General features: G+C 32.5%; 2 protein-coding genes and 1 non-coding gene across 4 annotated transcripts; 1 reads left to right on the top strand and 2 right to left on the bottom strand.

Annotated features, from left to right (window-relative positions):
- The first annotated feature begins 5,560 nt into the window (after window positions 1-5,560).
- TRNAE-CUC (transfer RNA glutamic acid (anticodon CUC)) lies at window positions 5,561-5,633 on the top strand. Its single transcript has one exon. It is a non-coding gene; the product is annotated as a tRNA-Glu (tRNA).
- Window positions 5,634-9,404: 3,771 nt separating this feature from the next.
- Window positions 9,405-15,751, bottom strand: LOC125840147 (uncharacterized). Of its 2 annotated transcripts, none has more exons than XM_049519113.1 (7): window positions 15,636-15,751; window positions 15,139-15,537; window positions 14,104-14,473; window positions 12,185-13,596; window positions 11,214-11,327; window positions 10,296-10,450; window positions 9,405-9,867 (listed from the first exon to the last, which is right to left on the bottom strand). In XM_049519113.1, the coding sequence occupies exons 2-7, from the start codon at window positions 15,526-15,528 to the stop codon at window positions 9,819-9,821; spliced, it is 2,490 nt and encodes an 829-aa protein (XP_049375070.1). In that variant the 5' UTR covers window positions 15,529-15,537; window positions 15,636-15,751; the 3' UTR covers window positions 9,405-9,818. The 2 variants fall into 2 exon arrangements, with proteins under 2 accessions (XP_049375070.1, XP_049375078.1); XM_049519121.1 differs by having other exon boundaries at window positions 15,139-15,534.
- Window positions 15,752-16,671: 920 nt separating this feature from the next.
- LOC125840314 (putative BPI/LBP family protein At1g04970) lies at window positions 16,672-21,788 on the bottom strand. The gene is made up of 6 exons (XM_049519277.1): window positions 21,315-21,788; window positions 19,947-20,086; window positions 19,059-19,425; window positions 18,563-18,811; window positions 17,759-17,884; window positions 16,672-17,201 (listed from the first exon to the last, which is right to left on the bottom strand). The coding sequence occupies exons 1-6, from the start codon at window positions 21,720-21,722 to the stop codon at window positions 17,019-17,021; spliced, it is 1,473 nt and encodes a 490-aa protein (XP_049375234.1). The 5' UTR covers window positions 21,723-21,788; the 3' UTR covers window positions 16,672-17,018.
- Between the last annotated feature and the right edge of the window lie 1,935 nt (window positions 21,789-23,723).

Below are 23,723 nucleotides of genomic sequence, written 5' to 3'. Positions count from 1 at the left end.
TTAAGCTGAGAATCTATTGAAAATAATTTAAAGATGTCTACATACACTATATTATCTCTAAAGACTTCACTCTGCAAGATTACACTAGGTAATTTGTTGTTGTTGTTTTCATCTCTAACCTTTAATTAATTATTATGTGCACTTTTGGTGCTTTTGAGTGTGAGTCTTCACAAATTTAACAAATTACTACGAATTAATTAACAATACAATTATCGATATATTATGTTAAAGTTTTCAATATAAAGGGGCCAAAATTGTTAATTCAATATTAAATGTGCTTAGCAAAATATCTAGAATCAGAGTTCATCAATAATTGAGGGATCAAAAACATAATTTTCCTAGAAATGAAAAATAATTTGCAGAAAAGGTCACATGGAAACAGTTATAACAAAGTAGGTCCAAGATTCACGCCGGATTTGCATCTTTATATATATACCTATAATCTCGTTAATTAATTGAGTCAAGGCTAACTATATTTCCAAATACTAATTTTTTTTATTCTACGTACGTACCCTTGCAGGGGCGGATCTAGGTGGAGTCTAGGGGGTTCACCCGAACCCCCTCGTCAAAAAATTACACTAAATATAATGTCAAATTCTGATTTTATGTCTATATATATTAAAATGAACACCCTAAACACAAAGGACGGACTTGGCTTAGTGGATAAGTGGTTCATGAAATACCCCTATGTCATGGGTTCAAATCCCATTGGCAACGTTTTTTCCCTCTTTTTAATGCTTTGGAAAATGAAACTTTTGGACTTAGACCTTCTTCTTTTTCATTATTTTTTCCTTTTATTCTATTTCTTCTTTTTAATTTGTTTTTTGTTTTTTTTAAAAAATTTATTAAACACATTCTTTGTATATGAAGCTTCCAATTATGACTAACCTAGTAAATTGAACTATATGAATTAAAAAATTTGACGATGCTATTTATTTATCTTCTGAATATGCATTATAATATTAGTAACTCTATTTTTACACACTTTTAGAGAATCTTGACGATTTTTATAGTAATATTTGATTGAATGGATACTAATTTAAAATTCTTAAAAAGTGAAATATAAAGTAAAACATTACAAAATAAAAGTATAAAAAGCACAAGAAATTTTAAGAATGCTTGATGGAGCATGATAAAAGTAAAAATAAATGTTTAATACGGTGTGATAAAGTGAGTTAAGTTTAGCATGATAAGGTAAATATCTTTCTTTCCCGTCTCGCTCCCTTTTTCATCATTTAATTTTCACGTGTTTTAGGAACTAACTTTTGTCATACAGTCGATCCACTAAAATTATTATCAATGCATCTTTGTCCTCGATATCTTTGATTAGTGTAGTTACTTTTATGAACCAATGAAATATCTATGGTTCTTGTACAAAGAGCATGCCAAGGGGCTACTACGCTCACCGCGCACTTGCATTACCACCTTAACTTCTTCTTTATACTTCGAACCCCTTGAGAAAAAAATCCTGGGTCCGCCACTGTACCCTTGTTTATCATCACACAAACGTCTCCGATTTATTTTATACCATAAATATAAGTTGATGTCTCAGATAATCATTCAATTAATAGTTATTAGTCACTTTCTTTAAATTAGAATCCAGAAAAAATGTGAATCTTTTGTCTCTCTAATATTAACTATTAGTTGACTGACCAATTGAGAAATCAACTCCATCCAATTTCCACCCGATCCTATTAACAGTATTGTCGGTCATTACAATCGTCATTTCTGTCGGTAAGTATGTTCTCAATAAAAGCAAGTGCACAAACCGCATGCAACTCCAATTTACCTTTATTTATTGTCATACAAACATCACAGACTTGTTTTACATCATAAATTTCATTTTATTTTTTTCTTAAATTTCGTGATCAGACAAATATTGTCAAGTAAAGTGGGAAGGACAGATATTAGGGGATTTCGATTACCTTTAATTAAATCAAGAAATTAAAAAAATCAAGAATTTTCCTAATTGAAATTTACAAGAATAATAGGATAATTAAGTCCCAATAGCAAACCCACTTATCACTTTTATTATATCCTTAATTATATTAGTTATCACATTATCATGATACAATATGCTAATAAGTAATAACTATTACCAATAATTCCGATATTTTCATTAAATAACAAACTTAAAATAGTTAAAACAAGAATAATATGTTTTCAATAAAAAAATCTCAAATTAGGGAATAAAATCTCAAGATTATCTTTAGTAAGAATAAAAAAATTATCCAAAAAATACCAAAATGGAAGTGTAGTGGGTAAATAGTCTGTACGTGCATGGCAATAATTAAGGATTAATTAAATTAATCACTTAAAATATTGTGAGTACATGAGTGCAAATAATTATTAATATACTTAATTAGCTCCACGATCTCGTTAATCCATTATAATAGTAACCGTTTATGGTCAACACTTAACAGTATGATTAGCGAAAAATAAAAAAATAATACTAATACGAATAGTATCACTTTTAGTCCCTAGGGTATTGGTAAAATTCTGATTTTCGTCCTTATAATTTATTATTAGCACATAATTTAACCCCTCAATTAATTAAAATGTATGATTTTGATCTCTTTTGAAAAGAAAAAGACGTTATATTTGGTGAATAATTAATAATAGTGATAAATTTATGAAGAGCAAATCTTGGATCGATGAAAAATACAAGAAGTAGTCATGTTCTTGTTGCGCCCTTGAGTTTGCGCTCATTTCTATGGTATCAACTCACACACGACACAAGCAATAACTTGATTCTCTGAAAAATGAAAATATTTGGGTGTCACCACTCATAATCTTTCATTTTAGATGAACGCAATATGAAAGATTCAAAGAAAGACAATTATAATGAGCGAAGGAAAATAATTAACCTATCGACTATCACTTAATTGTATAGTAAGTGATGACAATTATGTTCAACTTAATTCACAAGCAAAGGGATCAAAATAATGAAATATACATTCAATTACAAATTCTTTCAGTTATTATAAGGACTAAATTTAGAATTCATCAATAATTAAGGACCAAAAGTGAAATTAACCTAAAATAATTTTTTAAAAAGGGACATACCTAACCCAAATAAATAGGAAGGAAAAAAAAGGGCTTCTCATGCAACTACCTAAGTGCAAAGAATATATACACAAAAATGACCAAAAGCATACTAAAAAAAAACTCGAATTGTTAGCAAAGAATATTCATAACATGTGTTTGTTGTTAGTTGTGTATGTTTATTGTTGCTTTTGAATTGGGTAAATCATTGACTACTAATGCTAGTATATTATAATTAATAATATAATACTTCAACTATAAATGTATGAGGACAAGAACTATTGATTCCTAAAAATACAACAAATTATTATTTTTGTATACCTAAACTATGATTTGGTATTACTTCAAATGAGAGTCAACTCAAACTATTATTTCTTTAATTTATGTGTTTCTAAAATAATCATATCTAATATATATGTATCATTTGTGGTAGGGGCTAGTAGGGGTTGATAAAAAGTTAAAAGGTATAGGTTCATCGAATTTTGTAGAAAATCTATTAAATATAATTGATATTGAATTTTGTTCAACAACAATATATTCAGTGTGATTTTATATAAGTGAAGTCTGAAAATGATAACTCCTATCTTGATAGGGAAGAGATATTGTTTTTGTTAAGACCCTCGGTTTTTTTTTTTTTTAAAAAAAAAAGAGTTTTTAAAAGTGCAGATTTGAAAAATACAAAATCGACTAATTAAGTCAAATAAATTGTAACTGGATTTTGAACTAGCTAGTGTACTCATAAGTAAAATACTGAATCTATCTTTGATCCGCTAGTACTTGTATATAGAATATATTGCCAATTTTTAGAGAGAATCCGGATGGATCTAGGAGCGCAAAAGGGATTATTTTGAGCCTCGTCATTGAAAAGTTACACTATAAGTATAAAGTCAAAATTATCTTTTGTATATTTATAAATATTTAGTAGATGTTGAAATCTTTATGCTAATTTGTATTCACTTCTGTATATTTTGAGCCCTCTTAACAAAAATTTTAATTCCGCTTTTTACTAGATACGTGCAACTAAGATTCAACTATGTTTTCATCAATAGTCTTTATTTTTTCTCTCGAAATTTAGCATAAGATCTCCATAAATCAAGCTTAATTTGTTTCTATTAGCCTATTAACACATGAATTAATAGGGTTTATACATAGACTGATCATGGAAGTTTTGTAAAAATGGAATTATTAAGAAATTGTTCAAACGTGCTTGATAAATTTTCCTAGAACATATATATTAATATAAGAGAATTTGAGTTCTATTTTTCTCTGTAAAAAGTAAAAGCATTTTTTTTTTCTTAAAAGGTTTGGTCTTTTACTTTATAAAAACAAAAGTTTCTATGAAAATCCATGTATGTTTCTTTGTTAAGGAAAAAAAATAGGCAATCAGATATATATTCAGAATTTAAAATTTATGAATTTCTATATCAATTTGAAGTATATAATAATAACTGATCGAATTCACAATCTAATATAATTATAAGTACTTAAGTAATAGATTTCTTAAAACATATATAAAGTTATATATATTGAGAGGCCGAGCTTAGCTTTTGGTCTCCAAAAATTCAGCCGTATTTAATAGCTTTGATCTTTAGAATCACGAAGTTATAAATTTTGAATCTTGATTTGCTGACTCCACCTCTGATTAGACAAAAAAAAAAACTACTAAATTCACATGACAACAAAAACGTGAAAATAGCCAAATCACATGTGATACTAGTAGTCAGTAGACTACTATTTCCCAACACATACAAAATCTTATACAATTTTTAAAAAAAATAGGAATATAACTGTCTATATTATTTTGATTTTTGGTTGGAGCATTTATAGTATAGGCAATATAATTGATTACTTAACAGGTATGAAAACGTTTTCCTATTGGTCAACTTTATTTTTTATTTTTGGTTGGAGCATATATAGTATAGGCAAAATAATTATCTGTGTTTAAATTTAATATCCATTAAAAATTGTGATGGATAAATATGATTTGTTCATATATTTTACGTGGAGTAATTCCTTACCTATTAATCAAAACTTCAAACAGATACCTAATATTGGAGAATTTTTTTTTAGCATTAACATGAATGTATAATATTTTACAGTATTATAGAAATACCAATTGCCCTTTTTATTTTTTATTTTCTACTTTTAACCTTTAACCTTAAAGGTTCTCCAAAATTTGTCTTTTCCTTTGTGAAAGTAACAATAATTCTCCTTATTACTACTTTACACAATTATTGGTCATGCCTCTATAGGTTTTTCTACTTTTTACAGTTTTAATAATGAGTAATTTTGAAGCTTTTTAGTTTGACCAGACTCATTATTTTATACTATGTTTATTTGCTATTAACAGTATTTTTGAGTCGAGAATCTTTTGAAAATGGTTATTCTATTTAGTGACAGAGTTAGGATTATGAGTTTGGTATTCTAAATTTTAAGACAGAAGATAAAAATATTACAAAGTTCAAACAGAGAAACTTTGTTAATATTATGATTCAAACCCACATTCCATGCAAATTCCGTTGTAGTCTAGTTGGTTAGGATACTCAGCTCTCACCCGAGAGACCCGAGTTCAAGTCCCGGCAACGGAAAATATATTTTTTGAACATTGGGATAAGAAATCTTGAAACTATATATTAGGATATAACTTAAATTTTTTAATTAATTTACAAAAAATATAAAAGGGCACAAATAGAGTTAAAAGAAAGATAGTATTAGAAAAGGCTGGGAAAATATTTAGACATATGCATGCAGATTTCATTGTCAAGAAGAGGTCAAAAGAATAGAAAAGAATAAACTATGATAATAATTAACTGACAGAAAATAAAACCTATAAGAGTATTATTGATGTTGTTAGTCACTTTATACATAGAAAAAAAAAAAAAGGAATGGCATACCTCTCATATAAGTCTTTTAAGCTTTCAATATTATTGTCATCCAGGAGCAAGGGGTTCATTCGAATTTTTTTAACAAAAACTTACGCTATGTTTAGTAAATTTTGAATCTCCTTGATTTTTTCGTATATTCATTTTGTAATCCAATCAATGGCGAAGGCGCGAAACTATTCTTGTTCAAGAAAAGTCAATTATATTGGCAATTCGTCCATATATCTTATATGTTGAATTATGTGTATAATTATATATTGACTTCCTTTAGTGAATTCTTTGTTTTGCAATTAACTTTAACGTGTTTTTCTGTTTGGACCAGAATAAATTCAAAAAACATATTTGTAAAATATCATTAAATATATTTTTAGTAATTCTTTTTTTGTATATAAAGTTTTGTTATATATATTATTTTACTTTGATTTATAGGTCTTAAGTATAAATCATGATTGTGTCCCCATAGACTTTTTATGTCTTAACTTTTTCAGCTAGCATATATTAATCATATTTGTATCTTCACGTTTATTTTATTTTTATATTTTTACCTTTATACAAAACTATTACTCCCTCCGTCCCATTTTATGTGGCAATATTTGACCGGGCACAAAGTTTAAGAAATAAATGAAGATTTTGAAATGTTTACCAAATTGTCCTTTTAAAAGTAGACTCACTTTTCTCTCTCCTCATAAATGTATTGGAGTACTCCCTCCGTCCCATTTTATGTGGCACAATTTCCTTTTTGGTCAGTCCCACAAAAAATGTCACATTTCCTTATATGGTAAGTATTTAAAGATACAATTCCTTATACGGAGGGAGTATTATTTTAAGATTAAGTGGGACCAACAAGGGTAAAAGAGGAATTGTACCTTTAAATATTTACCGTATAAGAAAATGTGACATTCTTTTTGGGACTGACCAAAAAGGAAATGGTGCCACATAAAATGGGACGGAGGGAGTACAATTTTTCTTCTTCTTATCCAAAACAAAAACTAAAGAAACATTTTATCTTTCTATGGGTCACACCTTGTTCAATTCAATGTATATATATATATGACACCTTAGAGTTGCACATATATAGTAATATAATAATTGCATTTTCAAGATGAAGAAGAAAGCAATGCATGGCTTCAATATGAAGATACATAAACATATACACAATAACAACAATAAATTAGCGGAATAATTTTATAAGTGGGTCCGAAAAAAATAAGATGTATGTGGTCTTAATTCATGCATATACCTTTATAGGTAGAAAGTTTGTTTCTGATGGACCCTCGACAAATCTCCTTCTTTATTCAAATTTGGGACGATCGATAATGTGAACGAACTCATAAGAAATATATATATGTTATGGTCCAAGAAAAAACACGTCTACAGTTTTTTACTTTCATGGCGTGTTGGAAACTTTGAAGAATACTTTACTCTAGCTACAATAATAATGGAAAACAAGTACTGTTTATATTATTACATTGTGTAAAAGATAACTACAAATAATTAGGGGTAAATTCAAAATTTCAAAAAGATAATTATAAATAATAATCTGATGATCAGGTGAATTAGCCAAAAAAATACAAAAATTTTAAATAATATGTTAAAATCGAATCGATTGAAGGGTACAATAAGTAAAACTAGCTACCCAAAATATATAAGACAAATAACCTAATTTACCATGATTATTTACTCCATTATAGAGATATTTGATGAACAAATTATCTCGCGATATATCGGAGAAAAGACCACACACAGGGGTGGAGCCACACTTTTTTGACACCCCTTGGCCAAAAAATTACATTTTATATAGAGGTAAAATTTTGGATTAATAAATATATATATAAGTATTGACACCTCTTGGTTAAGGGGGTTCCAAAAATTCCTTGAGGTCGCATGTTTTAGCCCTATTAGCCTCATAATTATTTTTTTTTGCTACAACTATTGACACACCTTAATAAAAATCCTGACTCCACCACTGAGTCCGCACCCCAACATATATATTAGTTAAAGAAAAATTAATTTAATTTATTGAACTGGGGAAGGTATTGATGGTTTTGGTTTTGGATTTATCAGGCAAAATGAGAGAAAATTCTTGTAGTTTTATATTTACTACAAACAACTTATTAATTAAAGTCACCACTATTGTTGTATAGATAGACTCTATTGGTCTATCATCTCATTGCACATGATGTTCACAAAAAACATTTCTTGTAATTGAAGAATTTAAAGACTTTTTGGACTTGTGTAATTAAGCAGCCATTACTGGAAGAAATTGGGATCTTCAACAGAAATTTGTGAGTTCCTAAGCATCATAATAATTGTGGTGATGCATTAGTGGTTAGGGATAGAGAATCATGAGGTTTCAAGTTTAAATTTTTAGCATAAATAAAAATATTTGGTTATTCCCTTTCACTTGTTTAAATCTTGATGCATAAAATTACATGATATCTTTGTTAATAGAAAGATACTCCCTTCGTCTCATATTAAGTACTCCCTCCATTCCATATTAATTTAATTTTTGAGGCATTTTTCATTTTTTAAATTAACTTAATTGTTCAATTTTCAAGACTACTTTTAGAGTGTTCTTCCAATTTTACCCTTCATTAAATAGTATTGGAATTAGTGATTAATTAATATTTAGTTATTTTAATCATGACAATAATTAATAAGGGTAAAAATGAAAAACTATGTTCAATTTATGTCTTAATCTATTTTTCTTAAAGGGTGTGAAACACCTCAAAAATAAAATTAATATAGAATGGAGGGAGTACTAATTAGTTTCAATGCATTTCTCAATTATGTGACTTATATTAATCATGAGTTATATAGTAAAATTATTATTTTGTTTATTGACTTTTAAGGAGTGTATCATGTTAAAAATAGACAAGTAAACATGAACGAAGGAAATAACAGAAATTCCGTGAAATTAATTGAAATGTCTGTAAACTGAAACTGAGTTTATGATTTATAAACGATTGTGGTGATGACTTCAATGCATGGCTAAAACTTAATACACATCCCCTTTTCTTCTCTTTAACTTATGTTTTCATCTTCAAAGTTCAATTAAAAATCTAATATATATATATGAATTGAATTATAATTAACGTGAATTGAGAACAAGATTCCAATAAATGCGAAACTTGAAATTTCTCTGCTACCCAAAAAGGAGACTAGTTTGATGTTTCTAAAGTCAAAAGCATAGACCCATGTGGGTGGGATGTAGCTCAGTAGACCGCTCGTCGGGCTTAATAGGTGGTGGTATTACACCCTTCTCGAAAAACTATACAGTGATACTTCCGAGTCATGAAGCTCCGTCCCGGAATAATGGGTCTTTGAACATGTTAGTACTCTCTCCGTTAATTTTTACTCGTTCAATATTAACTTGACACGCATATCAAGAAGCAATAAATAAAATGGCAATATTACTATATCACCCTATGATTAGCCTTTTCTTTGAAGTCTTTTAGGCTTAGGAAATAGCAAAAGAAGCATCAATTTCTGGGAATTTTCATTCAAACTACAAATTAAGTAGCAGACATAGGCTCATAGCTTCAAGAATAACATCATGTTCAAACTTTAGCACAAACAAAAATTAAACAAAAAAGAATGAAGCAGCTTAGTCAAAAATCTTGAGGACCAATCGGAGCGCACAATTCGAAACTCAATGGACAATGAGCCCACTACTCTACCCTTCCACTTTTATACCAGGATTTGATACTGGCTCGAAACTCGATGACATGAGCCTGCCACTCTACCTTTCCACTTTAATACTAGGATTATGTCGCCTGCTCGAAACTGGATGGATAACGAGCCAGCCATTATACCTTTCTCCACTTAAATACCAAGGTTTGCCTGAATTCGAACTATGGCAGCACAGAGAAGATAGAATCTGACTCTTGATCAACATGAGACATCACGGAATAGCCCTTTCGATTCATCATAAATCCATCTGCATAAAAAATTGACTAAATTACTTACAAATGAAATAAAAAAGCCAGCAATGTCATCTGAAAAACTGGATCTCCAAGGCTATACCACACATTATAGATTTTTCATCTGCATTTAAATAATTACTTCTACAGAAGAGATAATAAAAGAAAGTTACGCTTGAACTACGAAATCATGTTCCAGCGTTTTAAGGGGATCTCTTCTGCATCGCCACTAATCAGGGATTAAATATGAATTCGTATTAAACTACCACCAAGTGAACTCTTGAAACATAGTTAAATTCACGCATGCCCCATTGAGACTAAATAACGTTCAGTTATTCATGTCAGATCAAAGTAAAAGAAAAAAGGGGAATCATATATATCATGCACTATCCAATGAACTGTTCCATATCAACAAGAGATTTGCAAAGCAGATTAATTGACATACTTGCATAGGTAGAGAGGCTGTAATCCACCATTAGGCCCTGTTTCTAGGCGAGATACCCTCTCTCTTTCTTCATTAAACTTGCTTAGCGGAAGTACTTCACATGGACCTTGTATCTGGCCAGCCATTACCGTGGTACTACAATTAGACAAATAAACCTGTAGAAGAAGAAGCAGCGAGTCTTATAGCATGCAACTTTATCACCTACATGCTAAAGTGGAAAAATAGCATGTATGATAGCATGCGGGTGGGTAAGCAAAGATGCAATTCATTCTCGAAAAGATCAGGCTCCATCAACAAATTAACTAGAATCTCATGGAAGATCCTCTGCTACAATCAAATAGCTGCTTCAAATAGTGTTACATGAAATTTAGGAATGATTGTTTTTTTCCTTTCTAATAAGATGAATGGCAAACACAAAAGTTATCTTCTAGGTGATATTATAACTTTCTAACAAACACAAATTGTAACATTACCCACAAGGAAGAATGAAATATTGTCTCAATTTCAATTTGTATGACCCTCACGTTTCGAAATGTTTAAAACCTCAATGATGCTTACTTGATACTTCAGGTTTGTTGGGCTTTCCATCAATTTGATTGAATTTCATGGTTGAAATTTCTATCAAGGTAAATGCAAAATTCACTCAAAGGAGAGCAACCCTTTTTACGGGCCAGAATATAGATACAAAAAGAGAACCATTATAAATACACTCACTTCACAATTTGACCGAAAGAAGGAAACACCCTATGTGACCCAAAAGCAAATAAAGTCCAAATATATTAGCCTAAGCGCCTAGCTCATCTACCCTTTCTTCTTTTGAGCCATAAAAATGAAGTTGCGCTTGTTCTTTTCTCTTTTAATTTAAAAATAAAATCAGTCGAAGCTACATGGGTACCCCCTACTGTATATGTTATTTACCTCATTGCTTTCCAAGCTACATGGGTGGCCTACAGCATGTGGCAAGTCCCTTGGAAAGTAACACCGAATAACAGTAATCCATTTCTTCCCTGCTTTAATATCCTCCCACATAGCCTGAAAAGAATGGGAAAAAGGTTTCTCCACGTGAACATCAAGGACACATAGCAAAAGAATATATATATGTGTGTGTGTGTGTGCGCGCGCGCGCTCTAGCAAGACTATCAAAGGCATGAATTTCGAAGCAAAAACTATCATAGACATCTACTTTATTGCAAAGAGTAAACATTCTCCACCATTGCTCCTCTGAGAAAATTGTCCTAACAAGAATAGTATCACAAAGAATCATTGCTGGTCCAAAAATTTAACTTTAGGAAAAGAAGATCACAAATTGGGACAACCAATGACGTGCATATATATATAAGCACCGTCTCTTTAGGATATGCATGTATAAATTTGCATCTGCTCAAGTGCCAGTGATAACTTGGAGCCAAGAACTAGAAAATTTTCACTCAAAAAATGAACATGCAAATATCAATGACTAATAGGCTGTTTAGCCAAAACTTCTAAAATCAGCTTATTTTGAAAAGCTTGCCAAAAAAGTACTTCCAAGGGGGAAGCAGTTTGTATAAGACACTTTTTTTCTCCCAAAAGCTTGGCCAAACACCTCTTTTTTTTAAATAAGCACTTTTGGCCTCCCAAAATCTTGGCCAAATAGGCTATAAGCTCCACAAGAAGCTTCAAATGACACGGGTAAAACATCATTGGTGAACCTAGTCCATATACAATTCGGAGCAGTAATAACTCCAATGAAAGTAAAGATAGGAACAATATTAAGCTCCCATTATTGTAGGGATTTGGGGAAGGGTCAGACCAATTTAGGTCTATTCACTAGAGTAGTGACTAGAAAATACTATGAATCAGATGACTTCTTTATGGCTATTGGTTAAAATCTAATGAAATCAAATTCTTACCAGAAGCTTTGAAGGAATCAATCTCTCATCCTCAAAACGGATAACAGCATATTCCTGAACATTGTATATGAACCCATTGTGGCGACAAGATTGGTAATAGTGCTTCTCATCTGCAACTTGAAGCACATCGCCAATCCAATCAACACTATGAAAGAGATCTGATGTAGAGCTAACACATTCAGCATCCCCATTTCTGGCAATAGGAGTTTCGACAAGATTTGTCCGTCCGACACCTTGATTTTCTCTTTTACATTCATCGCTTGAACTATTAGCTAAACCTGCTCTAGCACTAGATTCCTTAGCATCACTGACCATGGACAGACTTCCAGGAAACTGCTGGGAAGGTATCTCTACACTATTCGCTAGCTGTGCATGGCCATTGGCCTGCAAGTGATTCAACGCTTGTGAGTGATCAAATGAGATGGAAACTGTTTCAGGTATTGCAGGAGGCTGAGATTTCACTTCAACCGCCTTCTGTTCAAAAGATATCATTGAGCTAGCAGGAGAGAAACTGTTATCATTGGAAGACACTGCCAAATTATTTGAACAGATTCCCAAAGTCAAATTACTGGAACAGGCTGCAGAAGCAACTCTACTCTCCACATTTCCTTCACCGGACACATTATCAGTTCCTCCCATTCTTTGGTCATTTTGCATCTTTGGCGCAGATGGTAGTTGGTTAAGACTATTTGCCATGCCATTGGTAGTGGAATTCTGCAATGCGACATTCCCATTCCTCATTATCTTCAACTGACGAACCTTCTCATCCGGACCAAAAGCTTTTCTATCTGGAGATGATTGAACTATTGCTGCGATTGTAGGCATTTTAGAGGAATTGATGTTCCGCATCACACGACCATATTTAGGGGGCAGCGGCTTGCCATTGGTTATTGACAAGCACTTTCCACAATGCCATTCCCCTCTAGGTACACTTTTTTGACTTGTTGTTTGGAGACATTTTAAGTGGTAGCCTTTTTCACAAGCATCACACACAAGTACGTTGTCAACCTCATTTATTGTTGAATTGCACATTTGACAAGCCAAAGCCTTATTCATGTAATCACGGGATGGCAGAGTCCATGCAGGCCGCTCAGGAAGCAGAGGCTGTAAGAATTTGTAAACAAGCTTGCCAATTTCAGAATGCGTACTGCTCGGAGGAGGAGCCTGAATAAAGCTCGTGCCTTGTAAATGAGGGTATGTGCTTGGTGAATTTCCAGATGTGCTCTGAGTAATAAATGGCCTAGATGTTGTCACTTGTGGTGCCATTGTTGACCTGACATCAGCACCTCCCTCAATTTTAATAGTTGCATGTGGTGTCGCCTTGTGATCTGCCCCAAGTCGAGCTGCTGAAACTGATGCAGGTAGCACCGACCAAGTTGGAGTTCTGACAGTTGAGTAATTGCCAGTAGTTGCTACAAATCAATAAGCTTCAGATGGTTCAGAACGAAAAAATGAATAAAGAGTAAAATTTAAAGGGAAAACATTCGCGAAAACAATTCTAGCAAAGCCAACTTCCTTGATGGATGAGCAGCAAACTAGGTCCGGCTATGTGTTGTTGAAAAGAAAAAGAGAACAGCTAGATGAATTAGAGTCGAATGAAAGATCACTTAAGCTACTTGTAAAATGGCACTCAATGGTCAACTCTGAACCTAGATGATAACCATGCTGATAAGTAAGCATGTTCGACCTAATAATCACCTAGGTTCTTTCTTACTTGTTTGAAGCTAGAAGATGTACTGGGCTAAGTGAAGAAATTGTACAACCTAGACAAGCTATGCTCCATACCTAACCTGAACGTCATTTAGACAAGTTCTCCTATTTATTCTGGCAAGTTGGTAAAGTTCTTCATTGTGGGAATCACTTAACAAACAAAGATCCTGAAGCACCTTGGACAGTTTAGAGGAACACAAATTGGTTACCTTGAACTTGCAATGCATGGGAAGATCCACTTTGCCGTCCATCCATTTGGAAATGATGTCTTCCAACTCTGGGAGGTGCTACTGAAGAAGAATCCCTTACAAGATTACCAGAGACCACCCCACTGGTGATTAAAGGCCTGACCTCACTGGTGGGCAGCTGATAAGGCAAAGATGCAGAACTTATTGGAGTCCCACGTTCCATAGGTGAAGCAGGTTGTAAGCTGCCAGATGAATTTACTGCATGACTTGGTTGAGGAAACATTTTAATATGTGATGCATTATGGCTTTCAGTTGCTGTACCCACTGCTATTTGAGACCGTTGAGATGGGTAGCTGGCAGAGGGTAGAGAAAATTCCTGCGCCTTTTCCATCTAAAAGCAGAAAGGAAAGAGATAAAAATGGGAACTGAGTTCGACATTTAAGATGCAACTCAACAGCCTGACTTGACTACAATTGGTTATATTGAGAAGCATTGGACTTGCTTTTAATCAAATCCATGAACTCCTAGCTGGCTAAACTTTACAGACAAAGAGCAACAAATTAAGTAAAAAGTTCAAATTTTGTAATCTGCATGCACTTGATCTATCAATTATCCTTCAACTCAAATGTTGAAGACCTCCCAAGCTTCCAATATTATTTTATTTTTACAAGCAAAAACGAGGAATAGTTACCCCGAATGGTAATTCTACACTAATAGTTGCAAAGAAGACTACAAGCTCCAAACAAGGTCCTAATCCCAAAACAATTGGGTAGCTTAATTATTTCAACACCCCCTCTAAAAGTTCATATTTACAAACTATAGAATTAATCCAAAACAAGATAGACTAAATAATCTACTAATTCAACAGAAAAGTTCATATTAACAAAATATAGAATGAATCCAAAACAAGACAGACTAAATAATCTACAAATTCAACAGAATAAGCAATCATCTTACACATATACTTCCTACATTTAATTCTTTTAGACTATCTCCCATTACACAACCACCCTCACACAAACAGTGTATCCCAAACTAAAAATAAAGCTTCCATACCTTTCTTTTCACGGCCAGCAGTTTCTCAGTAATCGACATTTTGGGAGGCTGCCAATGCCCTACACTCACTTCCGTCAGCTTATTAATCCCAAGATCCTCAATAACACTTCCAAAACCATCACTCGGAAACACATCCTTCGGCGCAAACTTCAAACAAATCTCAGCTAATCTCTCCCTAGCCTCCTCCACCATCTCCTTCTCTGCAACGGTTGGACCTCTACCTCCCCTCATCTTCCCTATAGCAGATAATACAAGCACCATCTCAGCAACTTCCTTCACATTCCCATCCACCACCTCCCTTGCCTTCTTCGTCACCCTCCTATCATCCACCGCTACCAGCCTCCTCTTACCCAATCCTTCCAATACCCGATCTGGTTCAATCTCAGCCATTGAAATCTACTGCGAGAAAGAGAGAAGTAAGACGCCATTGGAGAACAAAGAGGAGAAATTAACCCCAGAGAGAGAAAAATTTGAAAAATTTGAGTTAAAAATTATACCTTATTGGCGGGTAATTGAGTCCCTGTTAGCGGAATTATTCGGCAATTTAACTATCAAAAAATCGGAGCAAGTTTTTTTTTTTAGAGAGAGAAACACATAGTTGTAGAGAGAGAGAAGGCAAAAGGAGAAGCCGGTTTTTTTTATGGTACTACTATTACTAATGAGACGCACCGGTTTGTTTATACGCCCTAATCTTCGGTCTATTATTTTACTTCTTTTTACAACTATGCCCTTTTTTCGTATCGAATCAAAACTAGACAAATAATCATCAAAATGTGGCGCAATGGATAGCGTTGTTTCTTCTTTAACTAGTCTCGATTCAAACCTTCGATATGAAAAAATCCTTGGCATGGAGATTCCCCCCTTAATTGGGTCTTACACGGTGCGAATCCAGATTAGTTAAATCTAATGCAGAAATTGAATATAGAATGTTCCACGAAAAATAAATAAAAAAATTAGACAAACAAATTAAAATGGAAGGAGAATTCAATTATCCTCCTATTTTACTTGTATATGTTGTGGGAAATCTCATTTTTACCCTAGAGATTTATTGAAATTCCAAAGTGAGACATTACTTTTAAAATATAACTCAAAGTAGAAGGGTAAATTTGGATATATTTTTTTCTCAAGTTAGGTTGATATGTGGAGTCTATTCATTTCAAGTTTTAACTTTATTAAAGGCTAACAAAAATATGAGATGATTTGCAATGACTTACATTCAAATGACCATATTGATAATGAAACTCCTCGTGTTTTACTATAAGAAGCCTGTATCATGGTGAAAATAAGTCAAGGTTGTGATTCATATTCAAAATTCATACAGCACATCTTCGAGTTATTGGCTCGTCTAACTTGTAATATTCATTAGTCGCTAGTTTAACTATTCCTCGGAAACAAGGTCGAGAAGTATGTACCATCCATGATTGGCTCTGTCAATCTCAAATTTCCACTTAAAACATCCACATAATTTTTGGAATATTCATGTTCTTCCATTAAATAAAGTCAAAAACTGTTATACAAGAATGTATATGTTCATGGTATAAAGAGAATTTATATAAATAGAACAAGAGAGAAGGATTTACAATAGCTATATGAGCAACATGCATATAGCAATTACAACAAGAATAAAAAAGAAGAAAGAAACACATTCTACACCTAGTATACATTTTTGTCTATCGGATTCTCCAAAAGCTACATTTCAGTAAAACGTCTGGTGCAGTGGGAATGAGGAACTCACAACTTACGTTGTTCATACCCTTCAAACAAACTGCTAGGTGTGTATCGGATCTCCAAAAGCTACGCAATTTTGGAGGGTTCGACAAGATTGTAGCAGCATTTTAGAGGGTCCAAGCAACATAGCTCACAACCATATGATGTAGGAACTAACTTATAAATAATTGATTGACAGACGCAACGTCACTGGAAATCTTAATCCATGAGTCACTGCACAGGATATTAGCATTTTGAAGCATGTAGCCGTGAAATGTGGGCAGCAGATATCCTCTACTAAGTTTTATATTTATGTATGGCAGGATCACAGTCCTCAGTGCAGTTGAAATCAGTGCCTGCAAGAGTTTTCAGGGTTCCAGTCAGTTTAATAATCAGCTAAAGAAGGGAACTGTGTTTTGTTGTCACAGAATTAAAAATCCTAAAACAATATCTAAATGATATTTATCATGCTAATGTTGCTACAGTTAGAAAGCCAATGCAGCTAATCGTTAATTCCATTTACACAGACACACAGCTATAAAGTCTAGCAGTTCTTTGAGATGAATAAATAAAACCATAACAAAGAGGTCCAATTGATGCAATGTTTAAAGCAGCACATATAGTATTACTTGTGATGTTTGAGGTGCATATAAAGAGACAAGGGGTTACAGCAGTAAGCAAGCAAGATAGTGGTAATTAACATCAATGATACACTGCCGATGAGTGTAGATGACCATTTGTTAAATGCTTTTCTATCTCAGCACTATGAGATTAGAACGCTTTTAAATGAACTTCATGACTCAAAAAGATACCAGCAACGAACTGGAATTAAGAGTTTAAGTGCAGCAGGGTTGCATTCTTAGTTGAAAACATAACGAACTGGAAAATAGAACACTGTGAACTGAAGACATACCCGGACTAGACTCACATGCAAATTGCCAATTTTACTCCATTTCAAAGATAAAGAGAGTTCATCTAATCCAATACTTCCTCCCAGATTATTGTTGGAAATCCATGGAGAAGCTGAACCACTGACTGCCTGCAATCGGGAGGGCGAAAATTCATGTGTAAGGCTTTGATAGAACCAGGATTTAAAAGATGACAAGTGAGGTTAAATGCCTTCATAAAACATGTTAAATAATGTTCACAGCAAATGTTTTCAGCATCTCCAAGAATGGATGAAAGACTAATCTAACTCTTTACAGGTAGCAACACAAACTTTTTACTTTTTGCCTCTTACAGCAGTCCCATGACAAGTTTTCTTCTGTTGAATATGCAAAGTTCCACTTATAATTAAGACACCAAACGGGATGAAAACTTAGTTTCAGATATGTATTGCGCGTTCTCAATACAAGCCAATACAAAATATCAAACGCTGGATGATTTTCATGCCAAGGGTTTTAAAGAATAAAGATAGATCCTAATGAATTTAATTGATAAAGAGTTGAGACACAATAAATTGGGATATAATTTTGATATAAACATGTCCCTGTGATAAATATAAAGCTAAGTATGCATTGCTTAATTAACCAGCTTAAATCATAAAAAGCTCAGTTTACTTTTAGTTTCAACCTTTCAGTTTCTTCTTCCACGCTTAAAGGAGATTTCATCAGAGTGATATCAATTTCCAGAGAGAGTGATAATGAATGGCAAAAAGCTAACGACTGCAAGAAAATGGGTAATAATATGCTAGAGTTGATCCTTTTTCAAAGCTTACCGTTGAAAAGCATGCAACTGGTGTCACTTCACCTGAATTCAAAACATTGATAACGACATCTGCATGAACCGTTAGATCAATCTGATGTTCTCTAATTATCAGATGGGGTGGAGAATAAATGGAAACATTCAGATTCATGTCAGCATTTGGATATCGCCTGTAAAGTTGTGGGACAATGAACCTCCATCCAGCTGTGTTTAACAAGGACTGTTCGGGTACTTTGTCAACAATCCAGTGCATTTTATTGGCCTGAACAGATAGCAGCTATTAGATACAAGTCGTGCCATATAATACTCCAAAGGGGCACTTAACATTGAGTACAACTGTTAACTAATTTTCATAGAAAATATTAGAACAAGGCATGTTAAATGATCAAATTCAGACATGGAACAATGCATGTATTAATTTAAAGGTCAAGGGATAGCTGCTAGAAAAATAATCAATATTCTTCTAGTTATGCATTGATTCACTTGGAAAGAATAGCTGAAGTACTTACATCATAGTAAACAGATGATGCAGACGCTAAAACTTTTTCATTCAAGGAAATAGTAACCATGCTTGCCGGATCCTTCAAAGGAATTGACGCTAATAAGTGTTCTAGAGACGCAAATAAGTGATGGTAAGGAGGTGCTGTGTATGCTTCCTTGGCACAAATTAACCCATTAATTGAAAGAACAAGAGACGAGTCTCGAAATTGTGGGTCACCAACAAAGGTGACATTTAAAGCAGCAATATTTCTTATTGGAATTTCCTTTGGTAGGGACTGCAATAAAGAATCAAGCTTCACAATTCCTTCTCTCAACTTCTTTGAAACAGCGTTTTCTACGGCAGAAGATAATCTACCTTCAAAAGCGTCAATTAACCTGAAAATAAAAGAGGGATATCATAATGATGCTAGTAAAAGCCATCGAGGAAGCAAACTTAATGCACGGGATATATTTTCATGTAAAATATCAAAACTGTCACAAAGGATGGTGAGGATATGATATATGAAGAAACTTTACCTCTCGGAAGCATATTCAGATGCCACACGTGTATAACTCAGAAAATAGTATTCTTTCCAGAAGGCAGGCATTTTCAGAGATAGATATAAGAGTCTCAAATAAGCAATGTTCCAATGCAACCTAATGCCTTACAAAATACAAATTTTGAGGTATCTTACTTTTTTTTTAATCAGGTGAGTATCTTAGTAAGTTTTTGTCACATGCTTGCAAAAAAGAACTGATGCAAATTCCAGTTAGTGAGATTCAATAACAGTTTATTTATGCATTGCCCATGGCACATCAGACATCAAAGTATCTACCATTTCTTTGGGGGAGGGGGTGTGCGGTGAGAGATGTGTGAGACTTGAGAGATAGTTCTTCAAATAGAAAAAAAACAGTACCCTTGATATAGCCAGGATGCTCCACCATCCAACTTTATAAATATATCTTTCACTGAACATCCACAGTCCAGGGGAGATAGCATAAGAGATCCTTGGACATTCGTCAGATTGAAAGAAATTCCAACATCCATACCTTCAACCTTTAGGAAAAGAAACATTTATATATTATCTATAGCATTCACAAGCATTGAACAATGAAAAAAGTAGACAACTATAAATGACAAACAAAAAATGTGAACAAATATACAGACTATCAGATTTAACTACGATGATATAAGGAGAAAAGATGCAAAGGAAATCTAGACATGGTGTCTTTGAGATTACAACAGGCGGTAAGTTAGTTCCCCTGCCCATGCGTATAGGATATTTTAAGAAGTGAACATCCCTAAAGCTTCACAAAAGACTCACATAGGCAATATCTAACAAGTCCAAATTATTGATTAGTCGTGTTGCTACCCTTACGTTAAGGTTGGTGTTTCCAAGGAGTCTTTTTAGTTGAACAAAGATTTGTATGTTAGTAGAAATCATAGATAACCTTCAGTGTTAAAGAATCCTTTGTCTTAAAAATACAAATTATTGAGTACTCGAAAAGTATTGATCCCAATGAAGTGAAGTGGATATTGAGACTTCATATAGTTAACTGTTCTACAGTCACAAAAGCTTGCACAGCAGGCCTCATTTGCCTAATACAAACAAGATAGAATTGCAACTATATGGTTCAAGTTTTGGCTTCTGTAGAAGTCTCTTTTTCTTGCAGCTCCAAAGTAATCTGATACTTATTTATGCCACACACAAACACAAAATACTTTAAGTTCATTTTTTTTGAGCTTGCGCACCTCGACTAGTTCCATGGGGTACCTGCTACCTTAGCACAAGTACCTTAAATTCATCTGTCCACCAAGGCTTGGGCATATGGAGAAATATCACCTAGTGTTTGTTGCACATTAAGTACTTAAGTAGAGCTCTTGTTTAGTTGACTAAATTCTAAAGTTACCGAACTTGTACTCCATTTACAATAGCAGCTCGCTAAATTCTCATCCAATTATATTTAAGTTGAAAAAAGAATCAATGTTCATATTTATCTTACTTTAATAACCATGGTGTTTGAGCTAGCATAGCTTGTGTGCAGCTCGACTAATTTCATGAGATACCTATCACCTCCCACCAGAAATAAGTACCTAACTCTGTCCACCAAGACTACCTGTTGGGATTTGAATCTGAGACCTCAAGGTGCTCAACAAACTTCATTGACCACTGGGCCACACCCTCGAATGCAATCGAAGTTCATATATGACCATAAAGACATCATTTTTAATCTATTTTAAGCTAATAACAGCGAGAATTTCACATCAATTATCGAGATTTTACCTGAATAGAAGCTTTTCCATTATCTGTAATAGGAATAGGAAACAACCAATTCGAATATGAATATTCCCAATTCATGGTCATATTCGCATAAGCACCAGACACACTAATAACAATTCCCGTATCACCAGCTTTCACAGTCGAAGAAATCACATGAATATTATCAATACTGATATTCGAAAGAACCATATGAACTGTACCAATAATAGGAATATGCTTTGATTTCTCAATTTTAGGTAGGTCAAGTGGAACTAATGAAGTTTCCGCCATTTCTACCAGAAATTCCTTCATAAAATCAAGACCTTTATTTGATATATCCAATGATATGTACCCTTCTCCATTGGATTCAACATGGATACTTGAAATAAAGAGTAAAGATAGAAAAAAGAAGAAGGAAACTGAGCCTGCCATTGAAATTATTGAAGGCAGACTCAGTCAGTGGCGAATTTAAGTGCAAAAAATAGGGCACCCGAACCCGTGGTCTCCTCGTAAAATTAGATATTTTATGTATATATTTTCTAACATTTGTATAATATTATATTCTTGTACCCGTACTATAAAAAGTCTAGTTGGTCCACATGGTTAAATGTTGAGCTTTTGACTTTGAGGACTGAGGATCAATTCCCACTTAATACATTTTTCTTGGTGCACTCGCCTCTGGACTCAGTAGATTGAGAATTTTTTGGATTTTATTGAAGAAATTGAGATCAATGAGTTGAAGATTAGAGAGTGAGCTTTGATTTGAAGAAATGATTGGATTGTCAACCAATAGATAATTACATTTGGGTTTTGAATATTGAAAGCAATAGAGATGGTTGGTATTTATAATAAATGTGTTTTTTAAACTACGAGTTAGCTCAATAGTTAATGAAGTGATTGAAGTTATTGACCTTTTAGGTTAAAAAATTGTTAGCGTAAATATTTCGTGATGAAAGAGCTGGCCTAAACATCACCATTATAAAAAAAAAATTAGAATTTTGCTTCTTGCACATGATTTATCTTGGCAGGTTGCTAATAAATGTACTATATTCTTTAGTGGATAAGTCACGTAATAACTTGTAAAGATTAAACTCAATAGGCAGATTTAGAATTAGCTGTTATCAATATAACCAAACATTTGTAAATTGTACTTTTTCTTCTTTGGCTTTTTTATGAAACTTTTACGTGTTAAATTCATCAACATTAAATATCCTGGAGTTTTATATATATACTAGATATAGGACCCCGTGCCAGCACGGGGCCCAATATATATTATTTTTTTATTTTAATTTATGTCATATTATGAAATTTGAAAAGTTATTGAAATTTGTATATGATTTTAAAAATATTTTAAATTTTTAGCTATTGTGATTTGTAGTACTTTTTTTTTTACATAATTTTGAAAATAATATTTATTACTCTGTTTGTTCTAATTTATGTGGCACACGCAGAATTTCAAATATTAACCATTTTTTATATGTCTCTTTAATATATTAAGTTGTTAATTATTGTATTTTATAGTACATTTTGAATCTAATTTTTTAATAATATATGTTATTTGCCATGTCCCAATTTATGTGACATTAATTGATAGATTTGTTGGAGTCGAGAGATTTATTTTGTTAATTATTGTAATTTATAGGGTTTTTTTCCGTCAATTTCAAACAAAATATGTTGTTAATTGATAGAATACTTTTAATGTAATTTTTTTAAAAATATATGTGTGACTCTCCATGTCCCAATTTATGTAGCACATGTAAAGTTTTGACAATTAACCAAAATTTTAATACATTTAAAAATATATTTTTAAGTCGTTAAATTTTAAGTAATTTAAATTGTTGTATTATTTATTACAATTTATAATACTTTTAAAGTAGTTGAAATATTGTACTATTTATTATGATTTATAACACTTTTTTTTTAATTTATGTCATATTATGGAATTTGAGAAGTTATTGAAATTTTTATATGATTTAAAAAATATTTTAAATTGTTAGCTATTGTGTTTTGTAGTACTTTTTTTAACATAATTTTGAAAATAATATGTATTACTCTATTTGTTCTAATTTATGTGACAGATGCAGAATTTCAAATATTAACCCTTTTTTATATGTCTCTTTAATATATTAAGTTGTTAATTATTGTATTTTATAGTACATTTTGAACCTAATTTTTTAATAATATATGTTATTTGCCATCTCCCAATTTATGTGGCATTAATTGATAGATTTGTTGGAGTCGAGAGATTTATTTTGTTAATTATTGTAATTTATAATTTGTTTTTCGTCAATTTCGTCGACTATTTTTTTTTATTAATTATTGTAATTTATTGTTTCTTTTTCGTCAATTTCAAACAATATATGTTTATCATATAATCCATTTTATGTGGTACCAATAGAATTTAGAGAGTCAATTAAATTTTTTATATAAGTT

Source organism: Solanum verrucosum, unplaced genomic scaffold (genome assembly GCF_900185275.1).
Source record: "Solanum verrucosum unplaced genomic scaffold, falcon-dt-bn FXZP01000277.1, whole genome shotgun sequence".
Classification (NCBI taxonomy): Eukaryota; Viridiplantae; Streptophyta; class Magnoliopsida; order Solanales; family Solanaceae; genus Solanum; species Solanum verrucosum.
The sequence above is the reverse complement of the archived record's forward strand: the minus strand, read 5'-3'. Positions and strand labels throughout refer to the sequence as shown.